General features: G+C 40.4%; 1 protein-coding gene across 1 annotated transcript in view; it reads left to right on the forward strand.

Annotated features, from left to right (window-relative positions):
• The window catches only part of LOC130917254 (TNF receptor-associated factor 4-like), an 82,624-nt gene extending 64,854 nt beyond the window's left edge, over window positions 1-17,770 (forward strand). Inside the window, exons 5-7 of the mRNA XM_057838472.1 lie at window positions 3,743-3,904; window positions 9,048-9,203; window positions 11,525-17,770. Of these exons, the coding sequence (XP_057694455.1) occupies window positions 3,743-3,904; window positions 9,048-9,203; window positions 11,525-12,157 (951 nt within the window). The 3' untranslated portion in view covers window positions 12,158-17,770. The remainder of the gene's footprint in view (window positions 1-3,742; window positions 3,905-9,047; window positions 9,204-11,524) is intronic.
• Window positions 17,771-18,636: the final 866 nt, after the last annotated feature.

Raw genomic sequence — 18,636 nt, forward strand, 5'->3', positions numbered from 1 at the left:
GTTGGCTGTTTTCAACAATGTACATCGAAAATAAAGACATTGATTGACTGAAAACGGTTCAATATTGGATTAAGTGTGGTTTTTTTTCTCATGTATATTTATAATTGCTCTTTACCTTAAAAAATGTTTTATCCGATTACTCGATAGAATTTTCAGTCGATTACTCGATTACTAAAATATTCGATAGCTGCATCCCTAGTGTCAATACTTTTGTCTTGCCCATTTTTGGGGTTTTGTGTCAAATTATATATATATATATATATATTTTTTTTTTAAATCTATTCTCTTTTGTGTTTTTTCATTGCAAGGCAAGGCAAATTTATTTATATAGCACAATTCAACACAAGGCAAGCAAAATAAATGAAAATATTACTACCAATGCATTTGTAATTGCAATCATGTTCTGAGAGAAATTGAGCATCATCTGACAGAATTGCAGTGGTGCCAATACCTTTGGCCAGCAGTGTAGCTTCATGCCAACACAATGACTTAATTCACATTAACCTGTCCTGACTTCGGTAAACAGTTGCGACAAAATATTTATTACCTACCAATCACACTGCAGTAAACCATTTGTTTTGTCCACTTTATGATCAGTTTTAAGTCGTCATGTTTTAGTTCTGAATCTGGAGATGTGATTCCAGTAAGCATAGTGTGGAAGTTGTTTTTTCCCCCCCTTATCCTCCCTCTTGTTTTCCCTCTTCTATCAAAGGAATCGCGGCGCCGATAGTGAAAGCAGATGGCGACCCAGCAGGCATTGTCATTATATTTCTTGTGCTGGTTGTAGCTGAAAAGCTGAATAAGGAATGACCATATCCATAGTGGCATAAAGAATCCACACTAAGAATCCACAATAGTTACCGTAATTGTCGCACTATAAGGCGCACCTGACTATAAGCCGCAACCCACCAAATGTGACACAAAAACGGCATGTGTTCATAGATAAGCCGCACTGGACTATAGGCCGCAGCTGTCCTCACTGTATTATGGGATATTTACACCATAAGATACTAACCGGTAACACTTCATTAGACTGGGGCATCATACGACGGTCAGAAGACCAAATGAACCACCATGAAGCTTTGAACCAATTGGCTGCTAAGCTTCATTGCTTCAAGAAGCTTCATTTGGCCATCACTGCTCCCTTGGGGGAGACAGTCAATCTCTTCTGCAACCTACTGTCAACACTGTTGTTGTCCAACATGCCTCCTAGCATGCATTGTAGCGCAACAGATGTAAATAACAATCAAAATTCATGTTCTGTGCTAATTATTTATTCAGTTATTGTTCCAGTTGTTTCATTATTGCTAGTTATGTTATTTGGTAACACTTTGACAGTGGCGCCATGAGACTGTCATTATGACATGACACTGTCATGGGCATTAATGAATGCTTATAACAGATGTCATTTAGAGTTATTCGGCAAATTATCTCACTTTTGAATAGATGTAAAAGATCCGAGCTGGACATAAATGGAGTTAGTAACATAATTTGCCAGATGACACTTAATGACATCTGTCATAAGCATTCAGTAATGCCCATGATAGTATCATGTCATAATTATGACGGTCTTATGACAGTCTTATGACGCTGCTGTCAAATAAAGTGTTACCAAATACCATAACAGGCAATTAATGAAACAACTGGAACAGTAACTGAATAAATAATTAGCACAGAACATGAATTTAGATTTTTATTTACAGCTATAGTGCTGCAATGCATGCTAGGAGGCATGTGTTGCCTATTAACCCCCCCCCAAAAAATCAACAAATAAGCCGCACTGGACTATAAGCCGCAGGAGTCAAAATGAAGGAAAAAAGTAGCGGCTTATAGTCCGAAAATTACGCTACCTTTTATTTGGGTTCTACAACTAATCAATTATCAAATGAATCACCAACTATTTGGATCGTTGGTAAATATTTTCTTTTTTTTTTTCTTTTTTAATTCAATTTGTAGTTTTTATTGTTCGTTATTTATTTTTAAAAATGGAAACTGGAAATAATCAATTTTTTACTTGATTCATTTTTTGTGATTTTTAAAAGGGAAAAAAACAGATATTATTTGTTTTTTTATTCATTTAGTTTGCATTTATTTTTTAAAAATTGATTTATGGGTCTTTTAAAAATTAAGAAAAGTTCAAACTGAATAAATATTATTATTTCACTATTTTTTTTAAATTAAAACAAAACCAGGACAAGGGTCAGTAGCCTATACTTTTTCTTTTTTCAATGGGGTTGAGATCTGGAGACTGACTAGGCCACTCCAGGACCTTGAAATGCTTCTTATGAAGTCCCTCCTTTGTTGCCCTGGCTGTGTGTTTGGGATCATTGTCATGCTGAAAGACCCAGCCACGTCTCATCTTCAATGCCCTTGCCGATGAAAGGAGATTTTCACTCAAAATCTCTCGATACATGGCCCCATTCATTCTTTCCTTTATGCAGATCAGTCGTCCTGGTCCCTTTGCAGAAAAACAGCCCAAAAGCATGATGTTTCCACCCCCATGCTTCACAGTGGGTATGGTGTTGTTCGGATGCAATTCAGTATTCTTTCTCCTCCAAACACGAGAACCTGTGTTTCTACCAAAAAGCTCTATTTTGGTTTCATCTGACCATAACACATTCTCCCATTCCTCTTCTGGATCATCCAAATGCTCTCTAGCGAACCGCAGACGGGCCTAGACGTGTACAGGCTTCAGCAGGGGTACATGTCTGGCAGTCCAGAGTTTGAGTCCCTGGCGGCGCATTGTGTTACTGATAGTGTCCCTTGTTACTGTGGTCCGAGCTCGTTGTAGGTCATTCACTAGGTCCCCCCTTGTGGTTCTGGGATTTTTGCTCACCGTTCTTGTTATCATTTTGACGCCACGGGGAGAGATCTTGCATGGAGCCTCAGATCGAGGGAGATTATCAGTGGTCTTGTATGTCTTCCATTTTCTAATAATTGCTCCCACAGTTGATTTCTTTACACCAAGTGTTTTACCTATTGCAGATTCAATCTTCCTTATATGTCTCTGGTGTTCTTCGACAGCTCTTTGGTCTTGGCCATAGTGGACTTTAGAGTGTGATTGACTGAGGTTGTGGACAGGTGTCTTTTATACTGATAGTGAGTTAAAACAGGTGCCATTAATACAGGTAACGAGTGGAGCGTCGTTAGACCTCGTTAAACCTAGTTAGACGAAGTTAGACCTCTTTGACAGCCAGAAATCTTGCTTGTTTGTAGGTGACCAAATACTTATTTTCCATTGTAATTTGGAAATAAATTCTTTAAAAATCAAACAATGTGATTTTCTGTTTTTTTTTCCACATTCTGTCTCTCATGGTTGAGGTTTACCCATGCTGACAATTACAGGCCTCTCTAATCTTTTCAAGTAGGAGAACTTGGTTGACCAAATACTTATTTGCCCCATTGTACTTTTGCGAGCCACGTAGAATTATGTACCGGGCCGGATCTGGCTCCTAAGCCTTGGGTTTGACAACAGTGTACAAAGCGCTGCCATCTTGGATAAAGACATCCATTCTTCTCAATGTGCTCAAGTGACTGGGTGAGTTGGTAGTAAAAGGGAACAATGTGACCAGCCATGAATTAGTTCATTAATCAGCACCTTTGGGGGGTCATAAACAGCAACCGTTAAAAAAGTCACCTCCATAAAAAATAATCACCTGTCACCGAGTCTGACTGACGAGCACACCAAATGACATTTGACCAATCAGAAAATAGCGTGTCTTTTTGTGTGTGTGTTATCCAGAACCACCAAGGCGTGTGTCCCCAAGAGAGCGTCTACTGCGAGAACAAATGTGGGGCACGGATGATGCGTCGCCTGCTGTCACAGCACAGCATGGCCGAGTGTCCCAAGCGCACGCAGCCATGCAAGTACTGTGGCAAGGAGTTTGTCTTCGACACCATACAGGTGGGGTTGTTACGACATCACAGCTTCTGTCTCATTAACTCTCTGTTGACGACGATAAATGTCCAATTCGTTTTGAACTGGGAGGGTTGTTAGCAAATGATCGCTGCCAGCCCTTCCTAGTCAAAATGGATTGGACGCTTGGCACTGTCAATGGCAGGCAATGACGTTACTTCTTCTAAGAACTTGGAATTTGCAACAAAGTAGGGCTGCCAGAATTAATCAACTCAATGATGAACAATGATGAATGATTTGGCGACTCTTTTGATAGTCGATTAATTGTTTAGAGACATTGTTGATCGAAAATTGTGGTGTTGGTGGTGTGTCCCCTCTGGCCATCCCTGAAGGCCGGTTGATGGGTGCGCAGGTGGCCCGGGGGACCACCCTGGATCCCAGAGGGGGGACGATGGCTCCTTTCCTGGACTGCGGGAGGAGGGATGGCTGGGTGGGGGCCGTGGCCCTGGGTTGGCGCCTGCGTGGCGTCACCTCTCGTCTGCGTGGCTGTCGCGCACCTGGTGGGGCTCGCATGCGGCTGGATGTGATGGGGCGCGCTCGGGTGGGGGGTCCCGGTGCCGGGATTGGTGATTGGGCGGCGTAGGTTCGGTAGCCAACGGGCTTACACTCTCAAGGGATTCACACGATTACTAGGTTCGAGATCACAGAGCCAATTTGTGTACACGCGACCCCTTTCAATCACTTAGCTTATAGACTCCCCCACCCCCATCCCCCTCTTTCCCTGGTCAACAGGCCCTCCACATGGTGTCAATCGGAAATACATCTAGCTGACGATAGCACCAACATATTAGTAGGTAGTGTAGACATTCAATGTATTTCTTCTTGTAGTTTGTGTTTCTTTTCTTTCTTCTCTTCAGTTTCTTTTCTTCTGTTCCCCCATAACCCCTTCCTGTTCGTTGCTTTGTCTTAGTAAACGAGGTATGTTGAATGATCACAATGGGAGTATGTCAGACTCTCAATGTGAAACATTATAACTGTTCAGACCATCCGGGCACTTAGACTTCAATTCTCCGTGTCAAACAGCTGAACAGGACAGGTATTTTAAAAAAAAAAAAAAAAAAAAAAAGCATTTTCTGATTTCTGTCTTCCTTGATGAAAACAGATGATAAATTTTATCTATCATATATATATATATATATATATATATATATATATATATATATATATATATATATATATTAGGGCTGTCAAACGATTAAAATTTTTAATCGAGTTAATTACAGCGTAAAAAATAATTAATCGTAATTAATCGCAATTAATCGCAATTCAAACCATCTATAAAATATGCCATATTTTTCTGTAAATTATATATATATTCTGTAAAATAAATTGTTGGAATGGAAAGATAAGACACAAGATGGATATATACATTCAACATACGGTACATAAGGACTGGAGTGGGCATTTCACTCTACTGTCATTTAAATCTTTCTATGCTGTCCTCACTCCGAAGCGTCTACTTTTTCCAAAGCTAGACAGCTAGTGAACGACGTCTTAATAATCAGACTTCTTCCTTTTTCATCTGATTTATTAATAAAATGGCCTCAAACCATTGTCCTCTTTAGACCGTCGTAAAACTACAAAAAAAAAAGTACACAAGCATTGCATTAGCAACAACGTTAGCTTAGCACACTATACAGGTTCACTAAACATAAACAAAAAGCGTCTCAAACAAAAAATATAACATTTCGCTTACTAACATAATATGTACATTCTTTACAAGAACCATACTTACGGACAAATCTTGTCCAAGGATCAAATAAGCACAACATTACAACGTAGGCGTCAGCCTGCTACGTCGTGCAGCCATATTGAACTGGCAAGAAAACAATAAACCATGTCACAAAGCGACCACAAGAGTTCGCTGTTAGACAGCACAAAAAGCCTTGCTGAAAAACTTACCAAAAGGGAAAATAACTGTCTGAGCGGGACATGTGCGTTAATTGCGTCAAATATTTTAACCTGATTAATTTAAAAAATTATATATTATATATAATTATAAAAACTAAAAAAAAAAAACAGATGTTTATGAGCGCTATGTTTTTTTTAACTTTATTGGGTTGGAAAATATGAAGGGAAAAAATGTAAATACTTTCTGTAATCCTCGATGAAAACAGAAGTCTTGAAATTTTGTTTATACATTTTTAATTTAAATAAATAAATAAAAGTTATTTTCTCTACTCTTCCATCCATCATTTTCCGCTTGCTCCGGGGTTGGGTCGCGGGGGCAGCAGCTTTAACAGAGAAGCCCAGACTTCGCTCTCCCCAGCCACCTCAACCAGCTCCTCCGGCGGGATCCCAAGGCGTTCCCAGGCCAGTCGAGAGACGTGGTCTCTCCAGCGTGTCCTGGGGTGTCCCGGGGCCTCACGCCGGTGGGACATGCCCGGAACACCTCTCCAGGGAGGCGTTCAGGAGGCATCCGAACCAGATGCCTGAGCCACCTCAGCTTGCTCCTCTCAACGAGGAAGAGTAACGGCTCAACGCCGAGTCCCTCCCATATGACCGAGCTTCTCAATCTTTCTCTAAGGGAGAGCCCGGACACCTTGCGGAGGAAACTCATTTCGGCCTCTTGTATCCGGCCTCTTGTTCTTTCGGTAACGACCCACAGCTCGTGACCATAGGTGAGGGTAGGAATGTAGATCGACTGGTAAATTGAGAGCTTCGCCTTTTGGCTCAGCTATTTCTTCATCACTACCGACCGGTGCAGTGTCCGCGTTACTGCAGACACTGCACCGATCAGCCTGTCGATCTCCCGCTCCCTCCTACCCTCACTCGTGAACAAGACCCCAAGATACTTGAACTCCTTCACTTTGGGCAGGATCTTTCATCCCCGACTTGGAGAAGGCACTACACCCTTTTCCGACTGAGGACCATGGTTTCGGATTTGGAGGTGCTGATCTTCATCCCAACTGTTTCACACTCGACTGCGAACCGCTCCAGTGAGAGTTGGAGGTCACGGTTTGATGAAGCCAACAGCACCACATCATCTGCAAAAAGCAGAGATGCAATGCTGAGGTTACCAAATCGGAACCTCTTAATGCTTTGGTTGTGCCTAGTTATTCTGTCCGTAAAAATTATAAACAGAATCGGTGACAAAGGGCAGCCTTGGCGGAGTCCAACCCTCACTAGGAATGAATTCGACTTATTGCCGGCAATGCGATCGAAACTCTGATATTGGCGTACAGGGACCGAACAGCCCTTACCAAGGGGGTAGGTACCCTGTACTCCCGGAACACTCCCCACACCCCCCGCATTCGCCAGATCCACAAAACATACGTACAGTGCGGCAAATAAGTATTTAGTCAACCACTAATTGTGCAAGTTCTCCCACTTGAAAAGATTAGAGAGGCCTGTAATTGTCAACATAGGTAAACCTCAACCATGAGAGACAGAATGTGGAAAAAAAAAACTGAAAATCACATTGTTTGATTTTTAAATAATTTATTTTGCAAATCGTGGTGGAAAATAAGTATTTGGTCAATACCAAAAGTTCATCTCAATATTTTGTTATGTACCCTTTGTTGGCGATATCGGAGGCCAAACATTTTCTGTTTCTTCTCTTCACAAGCTTTTCACACACTGTTGCTGGTATTTTGGCCCATTCCTCCATGCAGATCTCCTCTAGAGCAGTGATGTTTTGGGGCTGTCGTTGGGCAACACGGACTTTCAACTCCTTCCTCACCCCGTGGCATCAAAATGATAACAAGAACGGGGAGAAAAAAATCCCAGAACAACACGGGGGGACCTAGTGAATGACCTACAGAGAGCTGGCACCACAGTAATAAAGGCTACTATCAGTAACACAATGCGTTGCCAGGGACTCAAATCCTGCACTGCCAGACGTGTCCCCCTGCTGAAGAAAGTACACGTCCAGGCCCGTCTGCGGTTCGCTAGAGAGCATTTGGATGATCCAGAAGAGGACTGGGAGAATGTATTATGGTCAGATGAAACCAAAATAGAACTTTTTGGTAAAAACACAGGTTCTCTTGTTTGGAAGAAAAAGAATACTGAATTGCACCATACCCACTGTGAAGCATGGGGTGTGGAAACATCATGCTTTGGGGCTGTTTTTCTGCAAAGGGACCAGGACGACTGATCTGTGTAAAGGAAAGCATGAATGGGGCCATGTATCGAGAGATTTTGAGTGAAAATCTCCTTCCAAAATACCAGCAACAGTGTGTGAAAAGCTTGTGAAGAGTTACAGAAAATGTTTGGCCTCCGTTATTGCCAACAAAAGGTACATAGCAAAATATTGAGAGAACTTTTGGTATTGACCAAATACTTATTTTCCACCATGATTTGCAAATAAATTATTTAAAAATCAAACAATGTGATTTTCTGTTTTTTTTTTCCACATTCTGTCTCTCATGGTTGAGGTTTGACCATGTTGACAGTAACAGGCCTCTCTAATATTTTCAAGTGGGAGAACTTGCACAATTAGTGGTTGACTAAATACTTATTTGCCCCACTGTAGATTGGTTGGGCAAACTCCCATTCACCCTCGAGGACCCTGCCGAGGGTGTAGAGCTGGTACACTGTTCCACGACCGGGACGAACACCACACTGCTCTTCCTGAATCCGAGATTTGACCTCCCGACTGACCCTCCTCTTAAGCACCCCTGAGTAAACTTTACAGGGGAGGCTGAGGAGCGTGATCCTTCTATAATTGGAACACACCCTCCGGTACCCCTTCTTAAAAAGGGGGACCAACACCCCGGTATGCTAATCCAGAGGCACTGTCCCCTGACCCACAACATCCAGAGCCTTTTGGAACTCTATTTACTCCCCAAAAAAAAAAAAAATCTAAAAACTAAATTTTCAGATTTCTGTGTTAAAACAGATTTATTTTTTAAATGATCATTTTTAATGTTAAAAACCCTACAAGAAACTTAACAGTTTTTTTTTTTTTTTTAAATTCTAAATTAAAATAAATAAAAAAAACGGAGAAAAAACATCCAATAGTCTGATTTTTGTAGTCCAATAGAAAAGCAAATTAATATCAAAATGAGACACGAGTATCTGCAGCTGTTTGCTTTTGCTTTCGAAAACAACGATTCAGTTACATAGGAACACCTTCCAGAAGTGTTGTCAAAACTTGTTGAAAACGAATCCTCTCGCTGTTTTTCCACAGAACCACCAGTACCACTGCCCACGTTTTCCTGTCCAGTGTCCCAACCAGTGTGGAACGCCCAACATCGCCCGCGAAGACCTGGCCAATCACGTCAAGGACAACTGCGGCAGCGCCCTGGTTCTCTGCCCTTTCAAAGATGCTGGCTGTAAACACAGAGTAAGTTCAGTGAATCAAATATCATCTACAGTGGTACCTCGACATACGATCGCTTTGACACACGATCATTTCGACATCCGACATAAAATTTGACTCGCCGTTTGGTTCTACATCCGACGACATGCTCGAAACACGACGACATGACAGCACCGCAAACGAACGCATGGCGGATTTTCTTGTGAGAAATCAACACAGGTTTCAAAAAAGTTGGTGAAACAAGGAAAAAAGTGATGCTTACCTTTGAAATGAAGATGCAAATTATAGAAACATATGAGCGTGGGGTGCGCATCCCGTGAACTACCTCAACAATACAGCTCCATGGTCCTCTTCCGATCACTGTTCGCCAGTCTTTATAAATTAAGGTGACAGCTATTATTGTGGTAACATCACCAAGGAGATCGCCAGCTTCGTCACGTTTTTATTATTTATTTAAGAACTTATCCAACACAAAATGTCCATTGTCCTCCGCAGTTGACTGTGCTCTGAAGAAAACGAAAGTATTATCTCTACCGCAGTGGCAGACTTGGCAATTTTGGGGCCTAAGGCGAACTTATCCAGGGGCCCTCTTCATGGGTGAGGGGTTAAAAAAGTGAGAAGGGTGTGGAAGAAATATGTTCCGGTACACTCGGGCTGTCCCAAACGACAATTTTTCTCCTGATGAGTCAGCCGACTAGTTTTACGATTAGTCGACTAATCTAATCATTTCCTTTTTTTTTTTTTTTTTTAACTAATTTAGCAATGAAATTTTTGTTGACGCTTATTAATTCACAAAACCGTTTTGGAACACTTAAATTCTTCATTTAAGTACAAATAATCATGTAAATAACAATAATTGATCACAAATAAACAATGAGGTTAAATGCTGATAGCATTTACTAGTGCAAAATAATGGAAAGTAAACTGATTCAGAACACTGACTTTGCCTTTCCAACATTATTCCAAACAATTCTTAAAAAAAAAAAAATTCTAGCATTATTATTATAGTTGTATTGTAGTTATATTGGCAATCATATTTGTCATAAAGAGGGTTATTTGAAAACTATTCTTAGTGTAGAATATGTATTCTGTAGTATTTACTCAACATATTAAAATATTAATTCTTTAAGTATGTGGGATTAACTCCAGAAATCGTTATTTATATGACGAACATGACGTGCTTTTATTTTTAAATGTTCACCGAAGGTACGTTCGCTAAACCGCTAACCAAAAGCTTTACACTCCGTAAATAAAAACATTTTTCGTCATTGCTTGAGGTGTCACTAATAGATTTTTTTTTTCGTTAAATGCTGTTAACCATCTGTTGAGTGTTATTGTATGACTGATTGGAACTGTACTGCATTGTTTCGCCACGGGGTGTGCTGTCATGTATTTTATGTTCGGTGTGAAGAAGAAGAAGAAAGTTAAAGGAGGCATTAGCGGCCTGTTCTCAACTTCTCCCGCACTGCACTTTGGCTCTCATGGAGAGCACGTTCGCTCATGTGTTCGAAATATACAATAGCCGACGTGCAAAGTAGCAAGTGAGCTGTAAAAATAGCGAGCTTAGTGGCGTGAAAAAAGCGGGAGAGCTTAGTGAAGCTAACGAACAGCTAAGCGATGCTAAACGGAGCTAAGCGAAGCTAAACGGCAGTAAATGAAGCTAAGCGACTGATACTCAGTCCGTCGTCGTAGAACAGTCCAATGTAGTGTGTGGGGGAGAGATAATATAAATGCAGCATTCAAATGTCTTTCTTTTTTGTTTTGTTATTTGTTTGTTTGGTATGCTGCCATAATTATACATGACGAATAGTTGGGGTGCTGCTAGCTCCGTTGGCCCAAGCCCTTGCTCGTTGAGGCAAGAGCAGCTGGTTGGGGGCCCCATACTGGTAGGGGGCCTAAGGCGATCGCCTACTTTGCCTGAATAGTAGATCCGCCTATGCTCTACCGCACCGACCTATCTCACTTTGACGTCAGCCCCGCGTTGCGTTCAGTTACAGCAAAAAGTGTCCGCCACATTAGAATCCAATTCGTTACATTATTTACAGGAATCATTATTAATTATTATTATTGTTATGTTATTCCGATTTTTATTCATAGTTTATTTGTTTTGCTATGTTTAATTGCCATTTGTAATCGTACCAGCAGTATTTATTAAGGATTTAGTGTAGGTTTTTGGGCTGTGGGACGAATTCATGGAATTATAATGTATTCCTATGGGAAAATCCTGCTTGACATACGACCATTTTGACTTACAAACAAGGTCCTGGAACGAATTAACTTCGTATGTAGAGGTATCAATGTATTTTGCTTGAAATGATCGAATCAATCTCATACTTGTTCCCCAGTGCCCCAAACTTGCCATCGGCCGCCACCTGGAAGACACCACCAAGTCGCACCTGACCATGATGTGCAACCTAGTGGGACGCCAGCGTCAGGAGATCCTGGAGCTGCGGCGGGAGATGGAGGAACTGTCAGTGAGCCACGACGGCGTTCTTATCTGGAAGCTGAGCGACTACTCGCGCAAGCTGCAGGAGGCCAAGCTGCGCAGCAACCACGAGTTCTTCAGCCCGCCTTTCTACACGCACCGCTACGGCTACAAGCTGCAAGTGTCGGCCTTCCTCAACGGCAACGGCAGCGGCGAAGGCTCGCACCTGTCCGTCTATATCCGCGTTCTGCCCGGAGAGTACGACAACCTCCTGGAGTGGCCCTTCGCCTACAAGGTCACCTTCTCCATCCTGGACCAGAGCGACCCATCGCTTTCCAAGCCGCAGCACATCACCGAGACGTTCAACCCGGACCCCAACTGGAAGAACTTTCAGAAGCCGTGCAGCGCCCGCAACTCGCTGGACGAGAGCACCCTTGGTTTCGGCTACCCCAAGTTCATCTCGCACGAGGAGATCAAGAAGAGAAACTACGTCCGCGACAACTGCGTCTTTGTCAAGGCTTCAATCGAGATTCCCCAGAAGATCATGGCTTGAGGGGAAAAACTGACTTGACTGGTAAACCTGGAACACTTGGATAACCCTTTAGACACTTCCTACCTGACTGACTCTAAAGACCTCCGTGTGTCAGATCCCACAAGAAAAACGCCTTGGAAATCAAAGAGTGCCTAGAAGTTTATCTTTTGCTTTTTATTCTCCACTCATAGATTGTCAGATTAAGGACCTGCTGGTACGGACCCAATGGAAGGAAGTGAAGGGCTTCACTCTGCACTTAGAGATTGAAACTTGGATTGGTGAAACTAAATAGAGAGAAGGCAAAATTCAGCCTGCCTTGTGTTTGTTTACATCCTCTTGTAGCCCACCGGACTGGTGTAAAGGTGCAGCTCTGTTCACCCTTTATGCAAACAGTTTTCCACTCCTAACTGCGCCCTTCTAAGGAAACACGCGTCTTATCTACTCAAGTTGCTACCTCCCTGTCAATGAGGTTTCACGCAAAAACAGTAGAATAAGCACCTTGTGTTGGTCTTCTGATCATCCCCCCTTTTGCTCGTCTTCATCTGGTTTGCTTTCCCCCAAGGCTTCTTCTACGCATAAATAATGTTTCAGTCTAGATTTGAGAACATTTGGTACCATGGCTTGATCTGAATCTGAGAGGTTGTAACTAGGAGTGCAACGGTTTTCGGTTCAAAGCCGAACCGTACGATTCGCCCTGTACGGTTCAATACGCCTTTATGAACCGCGCCTTTTCGGTTTTGCAATTAATTTATTCCGAACACTTGTGGAATGAATTGGTCGAGCACTGTGTGCGACGCGACAGCTGTGGAGAAATTCCTGCCCCGCAAGTAAATGTCCGATCGCTGTCAAGCACCTGTCTAATAGAAGCTGAGTAACGCCCTCTCTCGCTTACGAGCGAAGTGAAAGTGAAACAAGAAAGAAAACAAAAAGCTATGGCGAGCGGAGGAGTGGAGAGACCGAATTTTGAGGAAGCACTGGCTTCTTTCAAATCTGCGGTGTGGTAACATTTCGGTCTCCCCGTGGACTACAATGCGGTGGGAGAGAAAATAGGAGGGAGAGAAAATATTGAAAAAAAAATAATAATAATTTGCAAGCATTGCTCAGCGCTTGTTCCCTATGCTAATGGCAACACTTATAACATGACTCCGGCATCTCAGCCGGCATCACCCACAGATATCACTTTCTCAGAGCAGGACAACCCCGGAGATGACGCCAGTGAAAACACACGGCGGGCTTCGTTAATTTATTTGCAACGCTTGACCCGAGTTACATTGTTCCCTCGCGGACATATTTCTCCAGCAACGTATTCCCCGACATTTATGAAATGGCACGCAAAGCCATCGAAGACGATTTCGCTAAAGCACATAGTTTCGCCGTGACCACTGATAGTTGGACGTCCCGTGCTACAGAGTGCTACTACCTAACTGTGACGGTCCACTATAATTCATACCTGTCAAGTTGTACGGTCTCGGCGTAATTTGTACAAGTGAGCACTGATTTTTAAATGTGTACGCCGTACGTTACGTTCAAATTCTGTACGTTTTTTTTCCTCCGTTAGTTAATACGTTAGTTGAATGACGCGAGAAAAGTCAGAGGCACGGAGAGGGAAGAGTGTTTGTTGTGACGCTGTAGCAAACACGATGCTAGGCTAGGTGGCTCCAATATTTCCTGACTGTAGCCGACAGCATGCAGCCTACGCCTAGATATCTCATGCACATAGAACTACATGTGAAATGACAGACTAGGTAGCGTTAGTAAACAGCCGCCATTTTAGAGCAGTAAACTTCTCAGAAAGGCTCTGTTGTAGTGAACCTTCCTAGTGAACCTAATTAACTTTTTATCTAAAATACTCCTAAATCCGCAAAATCTTGATTTGAGTATCTTTAAATGATGAAACAGTTTTAAAATTTTTACATCTCAAAAGTAGACAAAAGGGAACTAATGCAAAAACGGGAGCAATTTTATCAACTTTAATGGTTGATTCAGAACATTAAATGACCTCCAAACATAGCAAAGGTTACTATGTTGTTGTTGTTTTTTTTGTTTTGTTTGTTTTTTGTTTTATTTTTTGAAAAAAAAATGAAGAAAAAAAAACATGAAAGGTAACACCAGTTACTTTGCCAAGTAACTTTTTTACTACTGTGTGTTTATTTCAGTAGTCAGTCACTAAACTAGCCAAAGAGCTAAGAGGCATTTTAACAGTTGAACATGTTTACATTTTAAGTGTTTATTTCATTTTCTTAAAAGCAAAATAAAGGCAGTTAATTTTTTTTTTTTTTAATGCAAAAAGCAAACCGAAAGCAAATTGAAACCGTGATCCCAAAACCGAGGTTCAAACCGAACCGTGGGCTAACTGAACTGTTGCACCCCTAGTTGTAACATTGGCAATTGTTAGCATTTTCGAAGGAAGTTTCTTCTGGGTGGGTTTAATAATCAGCCAGTCATGAGGAATTCTCACAATGACCACATATTTTTTTTCTCAAACAAGCCCCCTGACACCTGTATTACCTGGCCACATGAAATTTGTTACACTTATCTATCATGCGTTGACCCGCAAACAGTCTCGTGCAGCCATTCCTGAAAAGACACAGCAAGTCTGCCATTTTAGTTTGAAGTAGGGCTACAGCTATCGATTATTTTAGTAGGCGATCAATCGATGAACTACTTAGTTCGAATAATCGAGTAATCGGATAAGGAACATAAAAAAATCAAAATACCTTAGCTGAGCCTCAAACGGTTTAAAAAAAATAAACAAATAAATAAAAATCTAGGTACAACAAAAGAACAATTGGCTAACTTACATAGTAAAAGTCCGCTAACTTAAATGCTATAAAAATAATAACTAGGGCTGTCAAACTATTAAAATTTTTAATCGACTTAATCACAGCTTAAAAATTAATTAATTGTAATTCAAACCATCTATAAAATATGCCATATTTTTCTGTAAATTATTGTTGGAATGGAGAGATAAGACAAGACTGATATATAAATTCAACATACTGTACATAAGTACTGTATTTGTTTATTATAACAATAAATCAACAAGATGGCATTAACATTATTAACATTCTCTTAAAGCGATCCATGGATAGAAAGACTTGTATTTCTTAAAAGATAAATGTTAGTACAAGTTATGGAAATTTTCTATTAAAACCCCTCTTAATGTTTTCGTTTTATTAAAATGTGTAAAATTTTCAATTAAAAAATAAACTAGTAGCTCGCCAGTGTTGATGTCATTACACCATTCTCACTCCCCAAACCCATAAAATCATTTGGACCCAAGCGCCAGCAGAGGGCGCCAAACAACAAAAAACAGGTAGCAAGTAACAAGCAGACATTACACTGCGGTCATTTTAATCTGAGCGAGGCATGTGTGTTAATTGCATCAAATATTTTAACGTGATTAATTTTAAAAAAATAATTACCGCCCGTTAACGCGATAATTTTGACAGCCCTAATAATGTTTTTTTTTTTTTTTTAATTAATTTATTTATTTTATTTTTTTTTTTTTTTATACAATGCTCTAAATAAATTGTTCAGACACATATTCCAACAAAAATTGGCTGAATATACCTTTAAACTAAATTACGAATGAATGAACAAAAACATTAGCTCAAACAAAAACTCAGCTTATGTTGGTCTTAACAGGGAGCAAATGGATTCAGCCATGTGAATGAGGCAGACTACAGGGCAGTGTATCCACCTAAATCAATAAAGTTAAAGGCAAACACTTCAAAACAAACCATTACAACGCCACTTTAATTAAGCGAATACTCGAAGCAGGAAAATTTAATTTGAATATTTTTTCTAATAGAATACTCGAGTTAATCGATTAATCGTTGCAGCACTAGTTTGAAGCAACCATTTTACAAGTAATTACATAGAATCCCTGGTTCTTTAAAATTTTCTTTTTAAAAAAATAAGCAATCAAATGAATTTTCACCAAGCAACATAAAGTTTGGTAGACATCTCTCCTGAGGAGGGGTGTGACAAAATATCGAAATGGTGATATATCGTGATACTTTGTATTCCACAAGTTTAGCGATATGCTCCTGCCAAGAATCGAGATATCGTTTTGAAAAGGTGTCAATGTCTTTAAAAAAAAAAAAAAAATCAACCAAGTTGCTACCAAAATGACATCCGTCATAATAATTCAGTAATGCCCATGATAGTGTCGTGTCATGTCATAATTATGACGTTCTTATGACAGTCTTATGATGCCGCTGTCAAACAAAGTGTAACCTATTAACCCAAATAAATCATCAAATAAGCCCCACTGGACTATAAGCCGCAGGATTCAAAATGAGGGGGAAAAGTAGCGGTTTATAGTCCAAAAATTAGGGTACCTAATTTCCTGGCATTGACTGCCACTACCGGCCATAGATGTTCAATCCGCTTGAAATGGGAGGGATTGATGAATATTCGTTCATTCGCTGCACACATCTATCATGAGTAGACCAATGAAAAAAAATTTCTGAAGAAGTGATGCTCGAAAAGTCACCAGAAGTGGGCCATATTGGCTTGAAGTAGCCATTTTATCATTTTGCCAATTTCAACAGCATACTCCCTTTGATTTTATCCAATTGCTGCCGAATTTAAATGATCTATAGACTGTAGGTGCTGTTTAATTGTATTGAAGGTTTTGAATTTGCATGTGAGCAGAGCTTAATGGTGAAACTAATAACGTGGGAATGTGGTAACATGGCTTTTTGAGTCTTGGGTTTTTTGTTTCTTTTTTTCGAAGAACATGTAGCAGGGGGGAAGGCACCAGAGAACATGAACGACCAGTCTGACCAATTAGTGGGATCAAAACATGCATTTAAAAGTGAAGGAAAAGCCATGTGGCCTTTTATATCTATAGTATGAGCTCGCATGAGAGGACAAACGCAACACACGTGCATGCTTCATGTACTAACATCTGGACAACGTTTTGTACTGTAACCTGTTCTCTTGAAAAGCCCCTCCATAACTTTTTTGCCCTCTGACTCTTTGTTTTGGGAGAGTTTTAATGTCTTTTTTTTTATATTATTGCTTGTTTTTGTAAACAGAAAATGTGAAAATTGTGTGTGACTATGCTAACCTTTTCAATGAAACGACAAGTTGACATTGGCTGTAAATTGATTTATGTGCGCTGAGATGGTCTCCATCACAGCACATCCTACTGGACGGAGGACTGTAAAATGTACATTACTGTTGACTCACAATGTTTCTGTGAATACATCATGTACAAATACAGAAGCACATTCTGTCCTTTTTCTTACTAAACATATACACACAAAGACACACTGATTTACTCTCATAATACCAGCTGATATTTTACAGTGATTTCAAAGATGTTTTTGTACGATTCTGTATTTTTAAAAGAAAAAAAAAAAAAACAAGCATATCCTTTTGGGCTGTTTTCTACCTTTTGGTTGGCGAGTCGGGGACGACTTGGAAATTCTGCCTGTCTGTCTGTCCGTGTGTCTCACCTGTTTGAGCCTCACGTGTTCTATCTGTATTCATTTCTTCTTTGTTAAAAAAGAAAAAAGTATTTATTTTAAGGCGCCGCCTGTTGATGCAGACGGCACATAAAGTTTTTTTGTCATTTGATGAGTGCTTGTCAATTTCTCAGTTGAAATAAAAATACCATATACTGTGTCTTAAAGGTTGGTTTTACTTGAATTTTTTAAAAGTAATTTTCACGACTGTCATACATTATATTGTAGGAATTGCCGGGACTGTCTTCGTGGGGTTTGCTCTACTGCTGCTTATTATTATTATTATTTTGTTCATGTTTAAGTTTTAATTTAGTTGATTAATTGTTGACTTTTAACCCTTTCAATTTAATTCAGAGGCCCAACCGTTACAAAAAGAATGCCACGTGGACAAAATTCATTAAAAACGTTCCATTTTTACAGTATATTTTTTGTCTAATAAGTTTTGAAAATGATGATAACAGCACTAAACTATGTAACGTTTGAAATTATTTCACTTATTCGCAACATTTTTCGTTTTGCACAAAATATATCAGATATAAATAATATAAGGGCGGGAAATGATGTTCCTCAAATCCCGTCTGTTGGGTCTACTCAAAAACATAGATCAAATTTTACTCTCATTTGAAATCGTAGTGTTGATACCTTTCCAAGATGGCGGCAAGTAAGGTGTCTATTCGCCGTCAAAAAAGCCATCAAATGACGCCTAATATTTACATCCCCGTGAGTGTTGGTTGTTGCTGCCTGTCATGAAGGTAGCTAACTATTGCTGGCAGTCTGAGAATGAATGAAAACTATTTTTACAACACATGCACGACGGAAGCTACATAAAACATAAAGAAATGGCACAAAGCCTCTTAAACGGAGTGACTGGATAAAGACGACGATTAATTAAAGTGATGATTGGAGCACAACAACTGCAATTAGGCTCGAGCGTATGACGTGGCACTCGCGAGGTTTCCGCCGCTATCGCCATTGTGGAAGCGAGAAACATAAACTGAGGCATTTCAAGTTACAGGTCGC

Source organism: Corythoichthys intestinalis, chromosome 6 (genome assembly GCF_030265065.1).
Source record: "Corythoichthys intestinalis isolate RoL2023-P3 chromosome 6, ASM3026506v1, whole genome shotgun sequence".
Taxonomy (NCBI): Eukaryota; Metazoa; Chordata; class Actinopteri; order Syngnathiformes; family Syngnathidae; genus Corythoichthys; species Corythoichthys intestinalis.